This window comes from Maniola hyperantus, chromosome 10 (assembly GCF_902806685.2).
Source record: "Maniola hyperantus chromosome 10, iAphHyp1.2, whole genome shotgun sequence".
In the NCBI taxonomy this organism is placed as follows: Eukaryota; Metazoa; Arthropoda; class Insecta; order Lepidoptera; family Nymphalidae; genus Maniola; species Maniola hyperantus.
The window spans coordinates 12,493,399-12,517,925 of record NC_048545.1 but is presented as its reverse complement, the minus strand read 5'-3'; the positions used below and the strand labels follow the sequence as shown (position 1 = coordinate 12,517,925).

The window sequence follows — 24,527 nt, the reverse complement described above, 5'->3', positions numbered from 1 at the left end:
TCCGTTAAATCAATCTGCTGAAGTGGCAATGAGCAATTAGTAGTCTTTACCGTGAAAAAGTGTGTTGATGCCGGTAGCAACGACAAGTCACAAGTGTGTTCTGACATGAAGTACTTTACTACCTACTTAGAGACTAACCCAGCATAAATTGACATCCAGGTTTATGAACAGAACTGTCGACCATAATGATGTCGGTAGTGGGAAGAGGCTGTGTAGGGACACATATGCACATGTAACACGACGCTTGCACCTGACTCGGCGGATTGTCGCCGTACCTAGGAATATGTTTTATATTTTGTATCTAGTCCATACTCAGTTCACTTATTGGGAACACGTCATGTGAATAAATGTGATATTAAGGGAAGTTGGTATTTCCTTCCTCTTGTTCTTAGGAGAGGCTCTATATCCCCTAAAGTGGTGACCCCGACGTGATCGACTTGTTCTTAGGAGAGGCTCTATATCCCCTAAAGCTGCATGATGTGTTATGCTCTGATGATGATGAAGACTTACCTGATTCTTAGCAGCATCGCCAATGAGCCTTTCAGTGTCATTAAAAGCCACATAAGATGGCGTGGTCCTGTTTCCCTGGTCGTTGGCGATAATCTCAACCTTGCCATGCTGAAATACCGCCACGCAGGAGTACGTGGTGCCGAGGTCTATGCCCACTGCTGGCACGGCCATTGCGTCTCGTTCTACAAGGTTGTTTTATCTAACTGGGACAGCAGACTATTTGCAGAACTCTAATTCCAATAGAAAATACAAACACGAGAATATAGGTAAGAAAGTACAGAAAATAATGTACAATGACCATTGGAAAGAGATTTCGGCTCTGTAAGTGTAGATCATTGTCTCTGTCACTCATACCTATGTGACGGTTTGTCGGTCTCTACTTTCTACGACAGAGACAATGCTCTACAAAACCGCTATCTTTCTAAAGGTCAATCCTATATGTTCATTATTTTCTGCCGCGTACTGTACTTACCTACATGTATTTGGTGATTAGCTTTACCTACCTTCTTTAAATAATAAGTTACCTCAAAATGATATGGGATGTTTAAAGAAACTAGCTGATGCCCGCGACTTCGTACGCGTGTTTTTAGGTTTTTAAAAATCCCGTGGGAACTCATTCATTTCCCGGGATAAAAAGTAGCCTATGCCACTCTCCAGGTCTTTAAAAACCCATGTAAAACATCACGTTGAACCGTTGATCCGTTGCGACGTGATTTTTTTTTTTTTTTTAAAAGAATATTAGCCATGTTAAATGACTAATATTCCCCTTTCATCTCCAATTAAGCGTCAGGCTTGTAACGTAACCGTAAAGCTTGTGCTAGGAGTAGGTACGACAATAGTGCAACAGGCGGGGTTTGAACTGTCGACCTTTCGGTTTTCAGTCCACTCCTATACCGGTTGAGCTATTGAGGCTCTAAATTTGAAGGACAAACCAACAAACAAACACACTTACGTATTTATAATATGGGTACCTACTGATAAAGCGAGCAAGGTATTAGCAGTTCCTCTGGTGCTGCATGCAGATGCTCACGGGTGGTGCTATTTTTGACTCAAGTGATTGAGTGCAGAGTCAAGTCAAGATGTCACCAAAAGGCATCTTAAACTCAATTTCAAAAATCTTCCCTCACTTGCAAAAGATTGTACCTACCTAATTTTAATTTACTTACTTAAGTAGGTAAGTACTTAGGTACCTATATTATGGTCAAGAATGGTTCAGTCGTAAAAACTTTTCCTATTCAATTTAGCTCGAAAAGGTCGATTTGCATTTAAAGTGAGATTTATATTACTTGAAGCTAGAGTAAGCTTAAAGTGTGTATGAGGAAATTCACTCTACATTTTTCTTTCGATAGAACCTTACCTACTTATTTATTTCGTTTATTTATCTCATATAGAACAACTACTAATTACTCTTATTCAGCTATGCTACGTCTGTGACTACCACCAGTTTGGAATGCAGATTGTACTGAGAAGACCCGGCAAGAAACTCAGTAGTTTCAGTAATGTATTGCAAAATATTTTCCTTACCATAAAAAGGTTGAAATTGTTATTGATTGATACAGTTGATTCATGTTTGATATGGATAGATACTTTATTGAATTATTTGATTTTTTATTTTCGATATTAAAATGTTATGTTGATGTATGTACCATGATGATTGATTTTTAAGTTTTACGTACCTTTAAAATTTTGACAGCGTAACGCGTGTCTTACTATGTCTTATGTTCTTTTTAATTAAAAAAGAGCGCGCATTGCGGGGCGGCCATGGACCTAGAATTCTAGCTCCATGGGTGCGGCACAGGAGCGGCAGTGCGGTACGTTTTAAAATCCGTACGGAAACACGTTTAACCTACTTACCTAGTAAAACGTAAACAATACAATACTTAGGTATAACTAGTATTCAACGTTAGTTGTAGTATACGCAAAAACTGAAATTAGTTTCTTCAGAATCTATAAATTTACCAAAAATTATATTTAAACTAAACAATACTTTAAAATCCTGCCCCCCAATTGTGTAAGAATAACCATTAGGTACATGGCTATCGCAATCGTCAAGAATTCTGCCCTTTGATTGGCTGTGAAAAAATGTAAACAGCGAATCAACCAATCAAAGGGCAGAATTTCTTGACGATTGCGATAGCCATGAAATGGTTATTCTTACACAATTGGGGGGCTGGTTGGAACACCTAGTTGACCTAGTTGAATCACCACATGCACCAGCTGATTCGAGCCGCGCAAGCGGGAGCGCACACGATCGACGCCATCCGTCCCATTCACTCACAGCCGCTTGCTTGGGGTGACCATGTTATTCTAGGACAACGACTTAACACAACAAGCTTGTAACTTAGTAAGTTTTCATTAAATATTTTTGAAATTTTGTAGGTAGGTATAGGTATATAGGTACCTATTCTTTCTGTAAAAATATTCGACACGTGTTTCGATTTTTGCGTAGGTATACTAAAACTAACGTTGTATATACATAAGTAAGGTAATAACTAATAATAAAGTACAAAGTAACAAAACAATTACTTGCGAATACTTAACAAAGTTAGGTAGATAGGTGACTTAAAAGTTTAACAGGAACTTTAAAGAAGGAAACGACGCATAAACGACGGGGATCAATTTACTTAAGTTCGATCGCCGAACTTTTTGCATTTGTATCTAAGATAGAGTTTTAGAGGAAATTAAGTTAAGGATGTACCTACCTAAGTAATTAGTTACTTTCATTTTCTACTTGTTGTTGTGGATTGTTTTATACCTATCGTACGCGACAGATCGAGATGCCAAACGGGGTGGGGACGCCCCGCACACCTGCACAACCCGCACCCGCAACCCGATAGCGCGGGTGCGTGCGGGTGTGTGGGGCGCCCCTCGCCTCATACCCCAAATTGCCATCTCGAACTGTCGCGTTTTAGAGGTAGGTAGTTGTAATATTTCAATTTTTCACAAAATAACCTTGTTCGGCATGCCAAATTACTTAATACTCACTTGCTGAAAAACAACAAGAAAACTTTTTACTAGGATATTAGGGCAACATGTCGGAACATAAAGAAAGGGCAAAGTTAACAAAACTAAGGCAATCTTGTATAAGCAATAACCGTTGGCAATAACACACAGCTCTACATTTTCTTGCCAATATTTCTTGAATTAGGTACTTACTTACTAGGCTAAAAGTTTCTACCATAGGTAGGTATATGATTATTTAATAGCAAGTAGGTAACTTAAGTAGGATTTAGATAGCTTAAGGAAATGTACAATAATCCATGCTGTTTTTAGTCCTTGCGGCTGGTTCCAACTATTCCAGTCTAGCGATTTAACTCAGCGTTTTGATTTTGGTAACGTGTCATAAAATTTCGTTAGGTTGGCAGTAGATAGTGGTAGGTATTTTTAATTCAGCGCGCTCTATCTAGGGTGTGGAATCGTCTAGACTTTTTACATCCCTGCTACTCAGTAGGTAGGTACATGGTTTATGTGGTTACAAATGACTAGAATAATGTTATGACGGCAACAATTCCATTCCACCGCTAAAAATAATTTGTGGATCCAGGGAATGCGCAGATTTTTTTTGTAATTATTCTTGATTTCTCCATAATATTCTCAAGTGTGAACTCTGCCAATAGGTAAGGCACTTGGCCAAAGTACTGCACTATGACATAAACAACGCCTTCTCATTCTGAGAGGAGATCTGTGTTCAAGTAGGTACCTACGCCGTCGCCGGGCGATGGGTTGAAATGAGCGTGATGATGATTCCCTGAAACGAGTATCTAGTTAGCTAATAATTTCTTACAATCCAAGCGGTTGAAATATTATCGTTTTCCCTTCTTCTTCTTCTTATTAAAGTCAGGGGGGCAGAACCCTCGGGCTTGTAACAATTCTTGCACATTGTGGCATGCGTAGTAAACATTGTCCATCGCTGCATCAGTGAGCATGTCCACATTACATCTTCCTTTAGCCTTGCCTTTTTTCGCTCTGCCTCCTCCTCCTTTCTTGGCCTTTTTCTTGTCCCCGCCTTCTTCTTTGTCCTTCTTTTCTTTTTTCTTGCCTTTTCCTTTACCGGCCATTGTGGAATCGTGTCGCGTTACCTTGGAAGCGGTTGCTATCGTTAATATTGATTATACTCTACAAGATAATCTTCGCGTGAACTAATGAAAGGCGCACAGAAATGGCACAGTAGGTACTTAGTATGTACCTACTAGGCAAATGCGTCCCATCTTAGGCCACATCATTACTTCCCATGAAGTGTGATCGTGGTTAAGCGTGCGCCTTTAATGAATAAAAAAATCATTTTTTCCCTTTCATAATCCGATGGGACAAAAATCCGACACGATAGGAGAGATATTAGGAGCAGGAAGGTTTCAAGGCGCCACACTTGTAACACCTTCCTAAATCAACTTCCCAACTCTGGGCTTCCTTATTTTTGGACATGAACCCATCACCTTATAGTCCGCAGCCAAATAAGTTATCCATTACGCCAATGATAGGAAGTCTTTATTTTTATTAGGACATCTTTTGTGTTATGGTTCCTTATGAAGGCCTCCTCGTGCTACGCTAGGACGATCCAGTTAGTTTTGAATAAAACACAAATGCTTCCAATCCAATCCAATCTATCAGCCTGTTTGCGTCCACTGCTGGACATAGGCCTTTCCAAGAGCGCGCCACCAAACACGGTCCTCTTCCTTCCTCATCCATCCGCTCCCCACCACCTTCTTCACCTTCACTACAAATACTTAAATAAAATAAATAAAAATTAAAATAGCCTTTATTTCAAAGTATATTTTTTTAAAAATTATATTACAGCTGTTGTTTGCATCACAAAAAGTCTCTTAGCTCTGAGTGCTTACAAATTTAATATAGTTATAATATGTTATTATAGCAAAAAAATAAGCATTTTATTTAGTTGGAACCTTAACAAATTATATTGCTCAATTTTTATGAAAGCGATATAAATGCACAATATTTATCATGCGGAAATCTTTTATTTACACATCAAAGCCTCTATCTTGATCCACCAATATTTCAATAGCGGGTAAAATATTCCTTTGTCTAGTATTTCTTTCAGCAGTTCATGAAAAACGCCAGCGCCTCATGAATAATGCATGAAATAAATCATTTCCCACAAACTACAAAACACTTTTCAATATTCAAACTACCTTACATACATTCTTTTACTCATGGTACTCAGATATTTTGGGCACTTTTTTAGGGTTCCGTACCTCAAAAGGAAAAACAGAACCCTTATAGGATCACTTTGTTGTCTGTCTGTCTGTCTGTCCGTCTGTCTGTCAAGAAACCTACGGGGTACTTCCCGCTGACCTAGAATCATGAAATTTGACAGGTAGGTAGGTCTTATAGCAGACATTAGGGGAAAAACCAGAAAACCGTGAGTTTGTGGTTACATCACAAGAAAAAAATTGAAATGTGTTCATGAACAAATATTGCTATTTTCAACTTTCAATGTTACTATTGCTATATAGTATGGAAGTATGGATTTAAGTTTATTCTATAGAACTCATTAATAGAATTCGATGGTTATACGTATCTTGTTAATTAATATAATCATGATCACAGTACAAAAAAAAAGAACCTGTTTCATGACAATATAAAAGAAAAAGGTTAAAAAAAAAGCCGTGTTAAGCTATACAAAGTCTCCGATAACCATGTCGGAGGATTGCCAGCGAAACATACAATTAAAAAAAAAAAAAAAAACAATAATACCTAACTATCAAATTAAAAAAAAAACTGTTTTATTTTACTGGTATTTATTTAATATTGTAAAGCGGTTCTCTCAAGATGTGTTCAACTTCTATACGATGCAGTTTTGAGGCGCCCACGGCGGTCGTCGGAGCTTCAGCTCTTCCCGCGTAAAGTAACTGCGAACAAACAATGAAATACAATGCATACCTATTGCATATAAACTATTACCAGAGGGAACTAGAGTGAGGAAACTCTCGGTTTTGATCCTGATTTGAGAATTATGAAGGATTCTCTAGCATAGTCGGATCTCAGAAAATGTAAGAATCAAGAGTCAAGTTAAAAATTTAAGTAAGTAGGTATGTAGATTTGATTTATATTTTACCCGTGGCTATATCAATTCAGTATATTTTTGGAAACGGGTACTAAAGCATTGGTTGTGAAAGTAGGTATTACCGTCTTGCCCAGAAGGTTCTCGAAGCGAGGCTTAACAAATGTCCAGGCTCCCATGTTTCGATGTTCTTCTTGACTCCATATGAATTCTGAAACAAGCGAATAATACGGAAATCTCTTCTGGTTAAGGTTGCCATGCCTTAAAATAAAAAAGCCGCACTAATAGCCGGATATTTTCCCTAAAAGACGAACATAACTTTTTTAGAGCTGTAGCTGCTTAGGTTTTAAAGTTCGGCCGGCATTTGGTAATAAAAAACTTTTTATATTATCTCAAGAAAACCCATACCTACTAAGTATTACCTATCCCATTATTTTATAAATGAAAAGGGGTCACAACCCTCAAGCATGAGGAATGTGATGAGGAGTGGATGACGACACATTTCTAGCTTGGTACGTTGTAGGTTGGTATTTAGTTTATTACCTTTGTCTTCCGTAAATGTAACAAATATTCGTAGAGACGTAGAGTCGACATGAGCAAGTTAAGATGAAACTGTAGGTGCGGCAATGTATGTGAGGCAGAATTTTAATTAAAACCGAATGAAATTGGATTTGTCCCCAGTCCTCTGTGGCCCCGCACCGCGGTGCGGGCAACGAACGGCGGAAATAAGAAGGTGGAAATGACAGCTCCATACATATTTCCAGATATGTGAGGTTAGAGGTGGGTATAGGTCACAGAGAATTCAACCTCAAGAGTACGCATATACCTCCGTCCTGCACGGTTTGTCATGAAAACAAAATCGTAAAATGTTGGTGGGGGATATGGGAGAATGCTTTGTTGTGATTGGTGGACACAAAAGTCACGTAATCAAGACAATGAGAGCCTCAATAGCTCAACCGGCATAGGAGTGGACTGAAAACCGAAAGGTCGACGGTTCAAATCCCGCCCGTTGCACTATTGTCGTACCTACTCCTAGCACAAGCCTGACGCTTAATTGGAAAGGAAAGGGGAACATTAGTCATTTAATATGGCTAATATTCTTTAAAAAAAAAAAAATGTGCGGATTGAGGGTACCGAACGGGCGTGGGCCGACTTTTATGCTAAGCAACTGCCTAAGCTTGGCGATCGCGTGTGTCCGGCTATTAGGCATCTATAGTCTATAGGTGGTAGTCTGTGGTAGGTATAGGTATACCTACCTACTCGAACTTTAAAATGATTAGCATTTAAGATTGGCGGTAGTGTTTGCAGATTTAATTTTTTAATGCAAAAGTGAGGTTGTGTGCATAATAGATATTTGATTCATCATGTCAAACTATTGCCGGCTCATTATTACGCACGGGTCTCCTCTCAAAATGAGAAGAGATTGGCCATAGTCCACCACGCTGGCCAAGTGCGGATTGGTTGACTTCATACACCTTTGAGAATATTATGGGAATAACTCAGGCGTGCAGGTTTGAGGATGTTTTCCAATACCATTAAAGCAAGTAACAAATATTTATTTAATTGCATAAAACCCAGACAACTCCGAAAAGTTCGAGATGCCTGGGATCGAACCCCCGACCCCCCCAATTGGAGGCCAACGTCTTAACCACTAGGCTGTCACAACTTTATACTTACTCCTAGCATTTTTATATTTCCCAACTTCCTGTTGTAAAGCCTGCAGCGGGAACGGACTGAGGGCCTCGACTCTCAGAATGGCGACGTCGTCTATCTTGGCTTTTAACCTTTCCTTGTGCAGCTCATAGTAATGTTTCCCGCAGACCAATATCACTCGGTTGACCCTCAGTGGATCTGCTACAGAGTCACCTGCAAAAGAGATCCATTCGATCAATTTATAAACTCGGATGAGTTTAAAGCGATTTATTTGCATTCATTCAGTCCGCGACTTCGTCTGCGTGTAATTAGGTTTCTTAAAAATCCCGTTCAGCTCCGAAAAAACCAAGGGTTCCGTACTACAGTCGTATTTTTTCGTCATTTTTCAAATGAAAAACTATTTATTTTGCATAAAAATAAATAAAAATCTGTTTTAGAATGTACAGGTAAATCCCATTCATATGATTCCCCACTTGGTATATTAATATTAAATTGAAAGTTGAAAATACTAATTATTTTGTTCATAAACACATTTTAGGTTTGTTTTGTGATGTACCACAAATTCACGGTTTTTGAATTTTCCTCCTTACGTGTGCCAAGCCTACCTACCTACCTGCCAAATTTCATGATTGTAGGTCAACCCTATAGGTTTCTTGACAGACACGACAGGCAGACAACGAAATGATCCTATACGGGTTCCTTTTTCCTTTTGAGGTACGGAGCCCTAAAAATTACTAATACCTAAGTTAAGTAGTTCAGGACAGTAAGTACGTACCGATAACCGGCTTGAAGTGTGTCCCAGGTGCAAAGTCAGGCAGCGGCGATGTAGCGTCGGCTAATCGTAGCAATATTTTCGGAGCTACAACGACCAAAGGCTTCCGGTAGTTGCGAACCATCTGAAAAAATATCCTCAATGTAAAAAGAAACACCATAAACAAAAGATAAAAAAGATATATAACAATTCTGTTTAATCAGTCAGTTACTTACACATTGGGTTGGGGAATGTTATTTTTATATTTAGTAAATGTAATGTAATAAGTTTTGTTTATAGAAGCACTATTATTATGTATTAAGAAGAAGACGCAATGACACACTTTTTAAACCTTCGTGGTTTTTTTGCTGTGTCTAAATTGGATTTGTTAAACATTCTTTATGTTGGGAATTTAAAAAAATAAACCGACTTCCAAAAATGAGGTTTTCAATTCGTCGGATTAAATAAAAATTATGTATGTGTAAAGACGCCTGGACCGATTTTGAAAATCTTTTTATTTAAAGCCTTTGGTCGTGAGATAGTGTCGCGTTGGTTAGAAGAGCATACGTACTGTACGTAACGCTTTGATACGAAAAAAGCTTTTATAAAAGTGAAACTATGTTACACGGATACGGATTTCAAAAAACCCATTATTTTTAAATCTACTAATTCGGGAGATTTTCCCAAAATCCAGTTTTATAGGTTGTTTACCATCCATTAACGGTGATATTACGTAGGAGTATGTTAGGGACGCCTAGCTGTGACAGCTTGATTGGTATAAGGATGGATGAACGACTATGGAGGGCAAAGTTTGGCCTTCCGTTAGCTCCGTGCCACGGAAGTCGGACATCACGTTAATTTCTGTTGGTCCCTGTCTGTAATAAATAATAATCAGCATCCCTACCCATATTACTTATATTTATTTATAAACCTTAGGTACATGTCTAGTCCTAAAGATAATAAAGTAGCTATTATGTTTAGTTTACCTGCCTCCTTAACAAATGGAAGTATTGCGCAGGAGTCGTTGGATTCGCTACATGCATGCACACTGCTTCAGAGTCAGGTTTGGTCTCGGAACTGTCAGTCAGTTGGAGGAACCGTTCCATTCTGCACGAGGAGTGTTCTGACGCTGCACCGTCGAATCCGTGAGGGAGCAACATTACCAGACCGTTGCTGCGTACCCATTTGCCTGGAATATTACGAAAATTAGATGTGATCAAAGGTGTGTGAAGTCTGCCAATCCACACTTGGCCAGAGCGTGGTAGAATATGGCCAAACACCTTCTCATTTTGAGAGGAGACCCGTGCTTTGTAGTGACTGACACATTTAGTGACTGATTTGAAGGGATGATAATTCTATAGATAATAATTCACATTCAAATCAACTCACTTTCCCCCGAAGCTATGAAAGTATCCACTATAATTTGAGCCCCAGAGTAAAAGTCTCCGAACTGCGCCTCCCAAATGTACAAGTTATCTGGACAATCAAACGCCATGCCATATTCGTATCCTAATACTGCTTCTTCTGATAGAATTGAATTCGCCACCTAGAATAGAATAGAATAAATTTTTATTCAAGTAAACTTTTACAAGTGCTTTTGCATCGTCAGGTAGTTTAATTTACCACTGGTTCGGAAAATGATATTCAAAAGAACCACCAACCAAAGATTCCACTAGAAAATGATATTCAAACTTAAAATAGATCAGTCATAATATTGAATCAGCTCATCCAAGAGCTGAACACATCTTGATAGACTTTATTTTAACGCTTGAAAAGAAAATAAATTTTACGAAACACTACGTAGGTATTCAAATAATTATACCAGATATTTCTATGAGCGTAGAAGCGCACTCGATAATCTACATGCATAAAAAATATTGTAGACATCGATTTCCGATGTAATATTACTTATTAATATTACGAGACGGCCGCAGCGGCGCGGCGGCAAGAGACGCGGAGACAGACGTCTCCGTGGCCCGTGCTAATTCGATAGACCCTTTCTATAATAATATAACAGTTATGCTATATTATGTAATGCTCGTAGGTGTAAGTTATTTCAACCTACACCGATATTTCTTTTCAATCTCTTGGGCTAAAGGTTGAAAACGCAGGAGCTATAAAATCACTTCTTATCTATTTTCCTCAATGTCGTAATATTTAATTAAACGCTATAATTTGTTTTCTTTTATTTTTAAACAATACTTTCTTAATATCGGCTACTAATTACTGTAGTATCTCAGTTTAGTATATCGAATAATATAAAATTAATTAAAATAGTTTTTAACCAGACTTACGTCTAAAAGTTATTCTAAATTACCTGTGACCATAATATTATTTTGTCACAGGTAACTTTTCTAATTATTTTTACATTTTATTACCTTAACTTACTTACCTCTAAAAATCCCTTCTGCTCTTCATGAATGTGATTGAGCGGAACATGTATGGTCTCCTTTTCCTGATCTATGAGCATCACGTGTCTGTGAGAGAAAGTCCCGCGACCGACATCCTCTCCGCTCAATCTTACGTGACGACCTTCCATAAGAAGGGAACCTAGATGTTCAAATAAATTTAGTACTTAGATACCTTTTAAATTCTATATTTAATACTATCTGATGCTCGCGCGGATTAAATTTTTTAATAATTTCGTGGAAACTTTTTTAATTTTCAGGAATAAAAAGTAGCTTATGTCCTTTGCATGCCTTTGAATATATCCATGCAAAAAATCACGTAGATCTATTGTTCTATTGTGGTGTGATTGAAGGTCAAACCAACAAACAAGTACAGTTTCACATTTATAATAAGGGTAAAATTAATTACCGATTGCCATAGCTTCTGCGGTTGCCCAATCAATATCTTTTTCCTCATTTATTTTGTTTAAACGGTTTTTGACATGAGTCTTTGCTAGATGAGCGTGAATAACCTGAAACATATAATAAACCAACTAATGATAATTTTATTAAAACAATTTCAGCGTTAATACGTTCATTTCAATTTTATTTAGATACACAAAAAATTCAAATCCATAATAATATTGTGAAGTCTGTTTGAACTTTTATGAGTCAACTACTAAACCCATTTTGTCGGTTGTCATACAGTTAGCTTGCATCCTGAATATGGCTGTAGTATAACTTTTATTCCGGAAAATCAAAGATTTCCAATGGAATTTAAAAAAAACCAAAACCTATGCGGACGAAGTTGCAGAAATCAGTTAGTCAGATAGATTAAAGTTTAATTAGTAGCCTTAATTTGCTAATTGAAGATTTATCTTAAACCTTAATCCTTGAACCTAAGGACAAGAATAACCCAGAACATCAAGAACAAAGAATATTAAGACTGAATTAAGCTCAAGAAGACTAATGAAAGGAATTTATAGTTCAGGTTAAAAAAACTTTTTAGCTAACAAGACCAAAAGTTCACTTTGTACTAATGAAGAACAAAGTTTTTCCTGAACTAAGACTAGCCAGAGTAAATTGGTCACAGCACATAAAATTATTGGAATTTACTTTACTATTTTTAGAGGACGCAGCACTTTTCTTCGTTTTTCCACCGACTTGGCAGTCAATAAATAAATCCGATCAATAAGAATCCTTTGCATAAAGCAAGTACCGATAATAACTGTAATGTCTGCGCTTTAATTTTATGTAGTCAATATCAAAGTTGAAAGTTATTTTGGCAGACAAACATGCGCTCTCAAGCCCTATTAATATTGAAATTGAATCAAAGTTCTTGTTAACAAGTAACTAGATTTTACCTCAATGAATAAACTACGAAGCAATTTGACGAAGACGCACGGAGCCTGTTATGTGCAAGGAAATAGTTCTAAGAATAATACACTCTATAGTACTATTATTACAGCATATTTTGCTTCAAATGGATTTATTTGTAAATGCTAAAATATTCTTCAGTAGGTACCTACATGTTATTGTTAGTGATTGCATTTACTCTGAACTGATTGCCTTATTTGAACATGGTACACGTACTACCTTTAAATTACCTCATTCTGAATAACATTTTTAAATTTTTGAACAGAGAAAAAACAGGATATTTATTTGATCGATGCTTTGCATATTATTATTCTATATTAGCTGATGCGGCGCTCCCCCTGCTGCGGTCCCAAGCGGCACGACACAAAGGTGCCCGTATGTAAGCTACGTACTAAGACTTTACATCTTCATGTTCTTTATTTATCATTGGGTCGAATTACAAGGGTCAAAATAGCAGGGTTTCATTTTATCTATACAGAAAATAATAAATTGAACTGTTCGAGTTTCATTGTAGGTAGGTACTAGCCGTCCCCAGTTGAAAGGAAATTTTGTTTCACAGATAAGGAAAGGAATTTTATTTCCTTGTCCCTTTTCCGATATTGTTTCTTCGCGTCGAAATCAAATTTATCTTTTTTCAGTTATTGGGTAAATTGTTATTTTCCAACGTTCAATGACCCTTCTGACTATGTGATGTTATTATTTGTTGCCCTCATAAGTAAATCGCCTCAGGTCGTAGGATTAATTTTCTATTTGTTTCTGGATTTACCCTTCCCTGGAGAAAAACTTGGTCTATTACCACCCAACAAGCAGCGTACTTTTTCAGTATTTACCTTCGTAGCTAATGTGTGTGTACGTTTTCTCAATCTCACTATGTAATAAAAAGATTAGCTGATTGATTGACATATCAACGTATAGCTCAGGCCAATTAAGAGTTCAGAAACTTTATATTTTGCGTATAATGCGTTTTTAGAAATTATCTAAATATCAATTGCTTTAAAAGGGAAACATGATGAGAAGACCTGACCTGAGAAGTAAGTAGTCTATAGAAAAATGTTCTTCTCGCCTGATTTTCAGCCACAGCGCAACGGCGAGTTCTACTAGCCAACTAAGCATTGCACAAATGTGTGCACAAACACTGCTGCATTCTGTATTCCGAGACGTTCGGAGAGATCAGGAGCAGGACCAGAGCCTTTACGTGCGTAGCTTGTAAAACTAACTCTAAATCAATTAGAAAAAATATAATCTTAAAGCGACTGTCACTAGTTGTTCGATCAGGTGCAACTTATGATGGGTTGTTCTATATTAAATATTTATAAATTAGTATTAATTATTATGTTTACTTAAAACAAATACATACAAAATCACTTGGCGTGGTCACAGAAGCACGGCCAATAAGTTTTAGCATTTCTTTATCAACGCCAGTGTCCCATACTTCGACCGCAGCCGGCGCAGCGGACATTCCTGACCATTGTTCTTGGTAATACGTCACCTGAAGCAACAGATAGTTAAAATATTTAACTAACCACCGTACTCAGAGTCGCTTAATCGTTATTAAAATTTAGTTAAAACGAGACAGAGCTATATCTCTCTAATAATCTGTCTCGTTTTAATTCAATCTTAAGTAACCATTAGCGACTCTGAGTACGGCGGTTAGAGGGATAACCTATAATCTATAATATCTAAATTATTAATTGTAATAAATGAAAGTAATACAACAAAACTTAAAGCTAGCTTTATCTCATTATTGTACAAATTATGCCCGCGTGGAGTGGTGCCAAGAATACTGGCTGCATTTCCGCGCTGAACAGCCAGGCTGATCCGTTGCGCTAAAAATGAGCCAGCCTTTCTGTCACCAGATGAGGCTTAATCGAGGTGAAATGTCTTGTAAAAAAATTTTGCGCTAAGAAAAAAATTAGAAATATGTCTGTTTGTTTGTCACTCTTCAAGCACGAAACCGATATACCTAAATGTTTGGCACAGATACCTATAGCCAGCTTACTTGTAAGTAATACATAATTAGATGGGTGTTAAATAAAGCGAAAATAACAAAAATAATATTATCAAATCCTAATCCTGCAATGTATTGCAGCTTAAAAAAAATTTAAAAGGTAAAATACGTTAATAAGAAACAGTAAAAGTTTACCATCGGTCAATGTTTCGACAGGTAAGTTTCGATTAAAAACAAAAAGTCAACTTACTTGTGGTGTGTAAGTACTAGCCGCTTCAAATTGTTCTTGTAGGAATTTTGTATATTCTGTGTTTACATTTTCTAAATCTTTTTCAGTGATTAATGATTCTGAGATAAGTTTGTCCGCGTAGGAATCCGGAATGGATCTAAAACAAATATTATTATTGAAATTAGTATTTCTTTAATTGTATAAGATATGGTAGTAAGTAATTATTTCTTAGGAACTATTAATTAGAGTGTCTTCCAAAATTCGTATAACGAACTTCCGCTGTTAGTTTTAAGTTAGCTGACCATTTTAAATCATAGATTTAACTAAAAAAGTACGTCAAATTACGTCAAATATGTATGACATCATATCTGTGTATTTAATACAAGCTCTCTTACTAAGCAACCGTTTGATAAAAAGTTGATTTGATTAGTAGTCATCATCCCTATTGTAGTTAATAGAGAAGTTCTATTAAGTTCTTCTTCTTTATCTACTGCCATTTCCTATTGGAGGTTGGCAACTAACTATTATGGCTAACAGGATTTTGTGTAGCATTGCCTTAAACAGTGCTTATGTTAAGCTAACTAACTAGCGAAGGTTCTTAAGCCAGGAAGTTCATCAACGGTTACGCCTGCGTTTGCCTTTTATCTTGCTCTGTATGATAATTTGGAGTATGCCATATTTTGAATCACGTAAATTTGTGATTACGCATTTTATGACCGAAAATTGCAAAAAATTACCAACATAGTAGATGGTCTTTCCATAATATTTGTAGCATTTACCTGTATACCTTTAAAGACTTTAAATTATCTATTTGTGAATTTTACTTACTTTCTATTATGTATTAGCTTATAAAGCAAGGGATTTGTAAACGTTGGGTCATCGAGCTCATTGTGTCCCCATCGGCGATAGCAGTTGTAGTCTACGAACAGATCCTTACGGAATTTTCTTTGATACTCAAATGCTATGTTCGTCGCTTTAACGACTAGCTGAAAATTAAATTACCTTTATTCAAAGACAGTTATCTCTATTAATATGTTACAACAAAATTTATAACTATTGACTACTTCACTACTAACTACTAAGTTATTCAAAATATGATTGAGTGACTATTTTGAAAAAAAAATCGCTTCAAGTGGTCTTCTTAAAAAGGTACCAAGAATATTGTACCTTCTGTCTTCAGATGAGATAATTGACCGCAGTGACATGTCTCAGATTTTTTCAGCACTGACTCCATGGCACAATGGTCCCCATGGCAAAAAGAACAAAGGACGTAAGCCCGACTAGTTTCGAACCCTTCCGGGGTCCTTTTTCACAGGGACTCAGTTCGTCTCAGCTCAGAACGTCAACTAAGCACGTGAGTAAAGCCGGATGCGAGACATATTATGTATATAAGGGCAATCAATCACGATAGTTTATACGCTAAAATTTAATTCGCCATTTTTTTCATATTCCAGGTAACTTACCTGTGAAACTTGAAAGGTAAGTATGTAAAAATCAGTCTTACCTCTGGGTGGTCACCATTTACATGTATAACAGGAACAGCTATTGATTTGGCTAAGTCTGTAACATAACAACTGGAACGGCCCCTGTTCGACGGTAATGTAAAGCCTACCTGTAGGTACAGAAATTTATATTAAATCCCAACAAAGGCTATAATAACATGAAATATTCGCCGGCAGAATTTATAAATTTATAATGAAGCGCTAAATTTCAATATCAGAGAGAATTAATTTGAATTCGGTCACGAGAGTAAATATTTGAGATTTGTAGTTGGTCCTTAATTGCTGATTGAGTATTCATTTTATTCATTTTCGACAGTAATTTAAACCTTTTAGTACGTACTTTGCAGTCAAATATTGTCCCGGTGTTTTTTTACTACTGGATACAACTTCACGAATATACCTACACTCTCTTTTTCTCTCTCTGCAATCTGCATCATGTTCCTCATGACTGAGTTTATTTTTATTTTATTTTATTCAGGTACTACAAGTTAGTCCTTGACTGCAATCTCACCTGGTGGTAAGTGATGTTGCAATCTATGTTGGATGCTGGCTAACCTGGTAGGGGTATGGCAGTTTTTATTTAACCCATACCCCTTTGGTTTCTACACGGCATCGTACCGGAAAGCTTAATCGCTTGGCAGCACGGTTTTGCTGGTAGGGTGGTAACTAGTCACGGCAGAAGCCTCCCACCAGATCAGACCAGAAATTTCGAAATTATAAAATTCCAAACCCCTGCCGGGAATCGAACCCGAGACCTCTCACTAACAAGACCACAGCGCTTGCCACTGCGCCAGAGAGATCGTCATGAAATCACAAGGGTAAGAGTTTTCTTGCGATGCTGTAGAATTAATGCAATAGGCTTCCAGAATCCCAGCACTACGTAATTTAAATAAGTTTATTTTATGTAGGGTTTTATGATCTGCAACTTATAGGTACATTGAAATGTTCTAACTACCACAGCACAGTGGATTGCGAAAAGATTGTACTGAGAAATTCCGGCAATAAACCTATTTCCCAAGTTTAATTTCCAGCCAAATTTATTTAGGGAATTTATTGTTCCTCATGTAGTTACCCTGCCGAGAGACTTTACAAATGCAAGTAAGTTCTTTACTGCCAAAGTTATATCCTCAAACGTGAATATTATAATAAAATTACTAACTTGGTTATTAACCACTACGTGTAAAGATCCCCCAACTTCAAAATGAGGGACTTGTGAAAGCATTAACGTTTCTTGGTTTACCCCTTGTCCTGTGAAAGCTGCGTCGCCATGAATCTGTGAATGCCAAAATAAATAAATACTTATAAGTATGAAATAAACCAAAATAAAATAAGCCAACTGGTTTGCGTAGCGGCAGGAAAATTATGAAAACATTATGATGAGTCACTGAATCGACGCCATTCCATACTTATGACTATTTCAACGAACTCTATGATGGTCTACCTCATAAATGTTTATGTAGAAAGGTTATGGCTGCGTTTGGTTGTAGTGAACTCGGAAAGCGACTTAGCTTCGGGTCCAATACGGTCGTTACAATGTTTACCATTTATTGTTTCCATCTTAGACGGAAATATCTTTTTGAAGAACATTACAAGAAATCATTGTCTTTAAAATATTTTGACAATACTAAAAATAATTATTATTTACCTATATACATAGACTTATATATTAAAATTATTTGAATAAAAGTACCTATGCCCTGCGGGGTGTTTCGCTAACTGTCTAACACTGAATGATAGCCACTGAGATCATTTGACATTGGTTGGTTCTACATTCTGGCTTCATTGAGTGATACCAAAATATTATTTCATATAAAACTTTCAATGGATTAAATAGATGTCACATGAGCTCGGTGGCTATCATTCAGTGTTACTCGTGACACCCGATCAATCAATTCGTGGTAAGAAAATCGGAAAATCCATTTCGTAAATGCTCTTAATTTCGTTTAGGTAATTACCTGAACATTTAAAACTTTGTCGCCGAACCTCGATGTTTCTTCGCCTGAATAATCACCCTCCATTAGCTTTAATTGCTTGGATCTAGTTTTCCCCATCGACACTGGATTTGCAGCCTGTGAAAATAAAAACCTCTTAAAACATGTTTTTTAAAATTCCGATAGGTACAAGTTAGCCCTTGACTGCGATCTCACCTGGTGGTAAGTGATGATGCAGTCTAAGATTGAAGCGGTGTTGAAGGGAACTTGGAAGGGGTTTGGCAGTTTCAACTTTCATTAAACCCGCCCATGATCGGGTTCAACCCGGCATTGTACCGGAACGCTAAATCGCTTGGCGACTAGCCACGACGGAAGCCTCCCACCAGACCAGACCAAACATTGTAAATTCCCAAATTGCACCTGCCGGGAATCGAAACCGGGACCTCTCATTTATAGCTCTCGTCATAATTACGTCGTCATACTTGATGTGTGAAGTGTTTGTAGTTAAAATGTGATTTTATAACTAGAAAGAGGATGTGATTTCTGTTGTTTCAGTAGGTACACGGGTGAGACAGTAGAATCAGTAGCATACTTGAAACATATTATTTGGACGAGAAACTCAACAAGTGGCCAATCAAGCAATTTACGAGTAGGTATGTCCTCTTTCGGTTGAACGCATATCGAGATTCTTGAACTAGAAACTCACTTTGTAATATTACGAGTCGGTGTAAAGTCTGAAGGTAAAGATATACCTCTAAATGAGATGGGTTGTTTATAAGGGAGAATCTGACTGTGTTGCCGTTCATACTGATATCGCTGGATGCACCTGTAAGAAAGATGTGCTTTTTAAGTAATCAATTAATCTTTAATCTAAATTATGTAAAAGGAAAAGGTGACTAATCTATCAACGCATGGTACTGGACGGATCAGGCTGAAATTTGGTATGCAGACAGCTATTATGACGTAGGCATCCGCTAAGAAAGGATTTTTGAAAATTCAACGCCTAAGGGGGTGAAATAGGGTTTTGAAATTTGTGTAGTCCACGCGGAGGATGTTGCGAGCATAAGCTAGTAGGTATATGAATCTGGATGATTAAATATATCATTAAATGATTCAATTGGCTAGTTTATAAGATAATTTCTTACTGTCAACTATTTCAGATTTAACGCCAAATGCGGACTATACCTGTACCTACATAGATACGAATGAATAGAATGCGAGGGCATTTCGAAAGAATTTAATCCGCCGAGGTATGTTACCTCGCCTTTTGAGGCGAAAATCAATGGAATTTTTTTGTTATTCTTTTTGAATCCAATCCGTTTGGTTGTGGAATTAAAAATAGATTCTCCAATACCATAATTCTGAGTAATTTGGCACTCTATTTCTGAATAACGGTCGTTTGAAATCACAAAATTGATTATGTAAAGTAACACGATCATACTGCAATGGTAAAGTTGTATGATGAGATTTCGTGTAGGAACAGGTTATTTAAATTAATATACATTAGTGTCGCAGTCGGCTAAATCATTTGCCCTAATTGATTATTAATTGAATGACAATCACTAACAGTGTTTATTAATTGAATGACAATGACTAGCAGGGGTGAAGGGAACCACGTAAAATAAAGAATACCTAGTTCTCTTCCTGAGTATCGGTGATGATGATTTTTTTTATATCAACTCCACGGTATTCGAGAACAAAAAGTGTGATAAAAAGTGTCGCTTCAAAAAATACTGTTAATTGATTGCCGTATGGACTCACTTAAATGTGTGGCAATATCACAGGCAGAATTAGCTTCAGCAGGAAACTCCGGATTGCCATTAAACTTGTGGAATATCTTCACCGGTGGACAATGCAGCAGGCCACTCAACACATTCAACTTGCCTCTGTGTGCCATTGCTATCACCACGTGTCTTAACTCTTCTGAAAAACAAGAGAAGGATATTAAAAAAAAATTAAGAAGAGAATAAACAAAAGTTTCTTATTATTTGAGAATTAAAGTTTTAATAAAATTAAAGTTTTAAAAATAAAATTAAAGGTTGGCAATCAAAATCCAAATTTTATCTAAATATAACGATATCCTACCTATACTTACAATTTTATCTTTTAAAAATAAATTTTGTGTGATTATGTACACATATTTTATTATGATACGAAGTTTTAAATCTAAGGTAAATTTTACATTTTTCGTTTCTTTCGAAAATATCAGTAGGTACATACCTACACTAAAGTCTGGTTTAGACATTTTCCAATCCAAGCTTCGCGTCGTGTGTATAAAACGTTCTACACATTTCAGTTTTAGTAGGTATTATACCTATTCATCCTTGTAGTATCGCACACAACAAACTACTTACTTACGAAGAACTACTAACTGATTTTATAATATCCAATTTACTTTCAATTTAAAGTTTGATCCCACCAGCCACCTGAGGTATACTTCGGTAGATTTAGAGAAGTTTGTCAGGAGTGTAGAGCACAGAGTAGAGTATAAAAATAAACTAATAATCGAATAGGTACGCAAAATATAAATAAATAACTAAATTCACATCAGTATTTTAGTTTTAATTTAATGTTGTTTTTTTAGATTTAAGTTTATTTAATAGAATAATTGTAATACTATCTACTTAATTAAATAAAATAAAAACTATTTAAACAACTAAATAATAAATTCTTAAACTTACCTACCTGATATTAATTTTATTAGTCACAAAACTTAGTACAGTACCCGGCAAGAAATATTACCTTAATCACGAAGGTAAGTTTAGTAAGTAAGATATAGCGGTTTCGTAGAGCATTATCTCTGTCGTTGAGATCGACATAAAAGTCACATAGGTATGAGTGACAGAGACAACGCTCTACGAAGTCGAAACCTCTTTCAAATGGTCGATGTACAATATTTCTTGCCGGCTACTGTATTTTCTTAAACTTACCTTCGTGATCTGTGGCGTTTATTAAAACTTACCTGTTTACCTGACATTAAAAATTAGGTAATTTTTAAAACTTACTTTTACACAAAGTTAATGCAAATCATTTTTTAAATAGCATTAACTTTCTGTGCGTACTGTCTTGCACTGACTTACCTGAGGTAGTTAGCCTGAACAAAGTAGAAAAGAAAGTTAGAAGAGATTCAGCGCCTTCCCCGCAGTATCTCTTCACCGTTGGGTATTTGATTGATAGGAACTTGTCCCACGCTTGGGAATGTAACAGTTCTTTTAGTATTTCTATTCTTCTCTCTCCGTCTATCATGTCCATGCCACTTTCTACGCGCTGCGCGAACCATTCTCTTTCTGCTTCTGTCTGAAACAATACTCCATTGCTTAAAGCGTTATTTGACTCAAACTCGCGGACTTAAAGATTTCTATGTTAACCTTTGCGCCTGTATAACTTTAAAACTATTTACGCATTAAATACTTATTCAAATGTGAACCAAGCTACTAAGTAGTAAGTTATGTATTAAGAGCGCCACCTCGCCAACAAACTGGCCAGTTTGGCGAGATAGATGTAGGAAACTCTGTAAAATTAATATGAATAAATAAATTAAAAAAAAAAAAAAAAAAAAAAAAGAAAGTGGAAAGTAATTTTATACACCTTTGTTACCTGTTATCTCCCAAAGCCACCATGACCCAAACAAACTAGCTGAAAGTTCCTTCCTGTGTTGGGGACAATACGCAGAAAACATTTCAGCTTGTATAAAATAACGAAGGTATGGCATGCGCTGGCTCTTTCTCTGTACGTTTGTTAGGAGCGCATTACGGATATAACATGCTAACTGTAATTAATCACGTTAATTAACCTTAATAACCCGAGCTTACCTCTAAGTAAGAGAATTCGTAGGAAATCGGCCCGCAATAAATTCCCTCTAATTTCTCGCGCAGATTGTACGCAGTCTGTTTTCCATTGTGGCCGTACAATAGACCCGAGTCCACGACGTCATCACCCGATAGCCCGTATCTTGATAAATCGAGCTCCTTGATGCTTCTGGAAATACAAAATCAGTACCTACCCTTATTATAAATGCGAAAGAGTGTTTGTTTGTTGGTTTGTCCTTCAATCACGTCGCATAGGTGCAACGGATTGACGTGACTTTTTGCATGGGTATAGATAAAGACCTGGAGAGTGACATAGGCTACTTTTAATCCCGGAAAATCAAACCTAATTCCACGCGGACGAAGTCGCGGGCATCAGTTATTCTAAATATATAAAAGGAAAAGCTGACTAACTGACTGATCTATCTACTAATATTAGCTAAACTAATATTAGCTATGCTAAACTAATAAGTCCCTCTAAGTAACCGTAAAGCTTGTGCTAGGAGTAGGTACGACAATAATGCAACGGGCGGGGTTTGAACCGCCGACCTTTCGGAATTCAGTCCGCTCCTCAACCGTTGATCTATTGAGGCTCATGATGATATGATACTATACCTGGTCTCCTTTCTATAGTCAACGTTATCAATGTTAGCTCGCAGGTGGCCGTAAGTGCGATACGCGTTGACTAGCTGCTGCGCCCGGCAGTTCTCGTAACGGGCCGACAACACTTCTTCTGGTACATCTAAAACAATCCTACTTATAATATTATAAACTAGCTTTATGGCCGCGGCTTGGTCCGCGTGGACTACACAAATTTCAAACCCCTACGTTATCCCCTTAAGGGTTGAATTTTCAAAAATCCTTTATTAGCGGATGTCTAGTTTATAATAGCTACATGCCGAGTTTCAGCCCGATGCGTCCAGTAGTTTGAGCTATGCATTGATACATCAGTAAGTCAGTCAGTCAGTCACTTTTTTCTTATAGGTATAATTTTTTTTTTAAAAGAATATTAGCCAAGTTTATCATGATGACTAACATTCCCCTTTCCCCTCCAACTAAGCGTAAAGCTTGTGCTAGGAGTAGGTACGACAATAGTGCAACGGGTGGGGTTTGAACCGGCGCGGCGACCTTTCAGATATCAGTCCGTTCCTTTAACCGTTGAGCTATTTAGGGGCTAATTAGATACGAAAGTGTTTACAATTAATATGAAATACTTGTTATTAATTGAAATCAGTGTAGTTGAGAATTTATGATATGCACTTAATATATGTTTTTATATAGGTATGTCGCAGGAGACCCGTGCTCTGTAGTTAGCCGGCAATGGGTTGATCATGACTAATAAGTTCACAGATATGACACGAATAAAATATTGATTTATTTAATTTAACTCTATCTTTAAGTATGTTATAGTGGAGAATACTAATTATTTAATTTGTTTATAAATTTACAGGTCAATACAACAAAAAAAAAACTATATTATATAGTATATACATACAGAAAAATACACGGATATGACACGGATTGTAGTGTAGATCGTAGATTTCACAAAACGGGCCTTTCTCGTATTGTCCTTTCAACAATATCCGAAACATCAGAATCGACGCCTATGTACCTAATCCTATAATTAAGTAGGTAAGTACATGGCAAACAAAATTACGAAGGGTACGCCACGCAAAAACATACTAATCGTAATAAAAATAAGGGCCATATTCGTGCAATTACTGCTTGTAACTGATAATGAGTGATAACAGCTGATAACATACCAAATTCAATTGACTCCCGCGGTCGATGCCCGAACACTCCTACTCCTGAATGGTACTTCAAATATTCCTTCCATCTTATAACCTGTCTCACTCGCACTTTACTGAAACCTATCATGTTTCCTTCTCACTCCTATCAAATTCACAATAGCATTTCAAAAGTCAAAACTCTCCTTTAATTTCAAGGGCTTCTTAATTTAGAACATAATTCTGCGCGGGAGTTGACTGCTTCGCGATTCGAAACATACTGTCGTATGTTGTTTGAGTGAAAAAGATAGTTATATTTTCAGTGATAATAATATTTGTATCGTATAAGATTCGGTTCAATGGCGTCATACAAATTACAGATATCTTGATAAAATGTTATTGCTTTCGATAACACTTTACGCAAAATGCTGAATACGAAGGTCAAGGTTTTCGAGGAATTACATCTTTGTCACTGATACACGTAGGTACCTACTTCGAATTTTTGTCTGCCACTTTTTGATTTTTTAATTTTTTTTTTTAATTTTTAATCGACGCCAGGTTCATTCTTTTAGTAAACGGGTTTGTACCACACGAGTAGATATCCCCACTCGTGTTTTTGTACTTCTCATCTCGAAAAAACAGAGAGTTCCCACGAGATAATATTCAATAACCCTAAATTCACGCGGG

General features: G+C 36.8%; 3 protein-coding genes across 5 annotated transcripts in view; all 3 read right to left on the bottom strand.

The window, feature by feature from the left end:
- The window catches only part of LOC117986171 (heat shock protein 68-like), a 14,242-nt gene extending 12,139 nt beyond the window's left edge, over nucleotides 1-2,103 (bottom strand). Inside the window, exons 1-2 of the mRNA XM_034973011.2 lie at nucleotides 2,035-2,103; nucleotides 511-692 (exon numbers count right to left, since the gene is read on the bottom strand). Of these exons, the coding sequence (XP_034828902.1) occupies nucleotides 511-681 (171 nt within the window). The 5' untranslated portion in view covers nucleotides 682-692; nucleotides 2,035-2,103. The remainder of the gene's footprint in view (nucleotides 1-510; nucleotides 693-2,034) is intronic.
- Nucleotides 2,104-4,297: 2,194 nt separating this feature from the next.
- Nucleotides 4,298-4,600, bottom strand: LOC117986173 (small lysine-rich protein 1). Its single transcript, XM_034973013.2, has one exon. It carries the CDS (start codon nucleotides 4,566-4,568, stop codon nucleotides 4,314-4,316), a length of 255 nt encoding a protein of 84 aa, XP_034828904.1. The 5' UTR covers nucleotides 4,569-4,600; the 3' UTR covers nucleotides 4,298-4,313.
- Nucleotides 4,601-6,249: 1,649 nt separating this feature from the next.
- On the bottom strand, nucleotides 6,250-24,143 carry LOC117986170 (probable 2-oxoadipate dehydrogenase complex component E1 homolog). 3 transcript variants are annotated; one of them, XM_034973010.2, is made up of 20 exons: nucleotides 23,877-24,143; nucleotides 22,729-22,855; nucleotides 22,120-22,285; nucleotides 21,388-21,604; nucleotides 20,069-20,230; nucleotides 19,060-19,133; nucleotides 18,332-18,445; nucleotides 17,536-17,649; nucleotides 16,379-16,486; nucleotides 15,703-15,860; nucleotides 14,896-15,031; nucleotides 14,055-14,186; nucleotides 11,751-11,853; nucleotides 11,326-11,483; nucleotides 10,323-10,479; nucleotides 9,920-10,122; nucleotides 8,958-9,078; nucleotides 8,207-8,395; nucleotides 6,655-6,740; nucleotides 6,250-6,377 (listed from the first exon to the last, which is right to left on the bottom strand). In XM_034973010.2, the coding sequence occupies exons 1-20, from the start codon at nucleotides 23,989-23,991 to the stop codon at nucleotides 6,267-6,269; spliced, it is 2,751 nt and encodes a 916-aa protein (XP_034828901.1). In that variant the 5' UTR covers nucleotides 23,992-24,143; the 3' UTR covers nucleotides 6,250-6,266. The 3 variants fall into 3 exon arrangements, 2 of the variants coding, with proteins under 2 accessions (XP_034828901.1, XP_069357597.1); XM_069501496.1 differs by having other exon boundaries at nucleotides 20,069-20,227; XR_011237240.1 differs by lacking the exons at nucleotides 6,250-6,377; nucleotides 6,655-6,740 and having other exon boundaries at nucleotides 8,254-8,395; nucleotides 9,924-10,122.
- Nucleotides 24,144-24,527: the final 384 nt, after the last annotated feature.

Coding starts and splice junctions, on each gene's coding strand:
- LOC117986170 (XM_034973010.2), bottom strand. CDS start 23,991: ATGATAGGTTTCAGTAAAGTGCGAGTGAGACAGGTTATAAGATGGAAG. Junction 19,134..20,068: donor TGATATTGCCACACATTTAA/GTGAGTCCATAC, acceptor TCTTTCTTACAG/GTGCATCCAGCGATATCAGT. Junction 15,032..15,702: donor AAGCTAATACATAATAGAAA/GTAAGTAAAATT, acceptor TATTTGTTTTAG/ATCCATTCCGGATTCCTACG.
- LOC117986173 (XM_034973013.2), bottom strand. CDS start 4,568: ATGGCCGGTAAAGGAAAAGGCAAGAAAAAAGAAAAGAAGGACAAAGAA.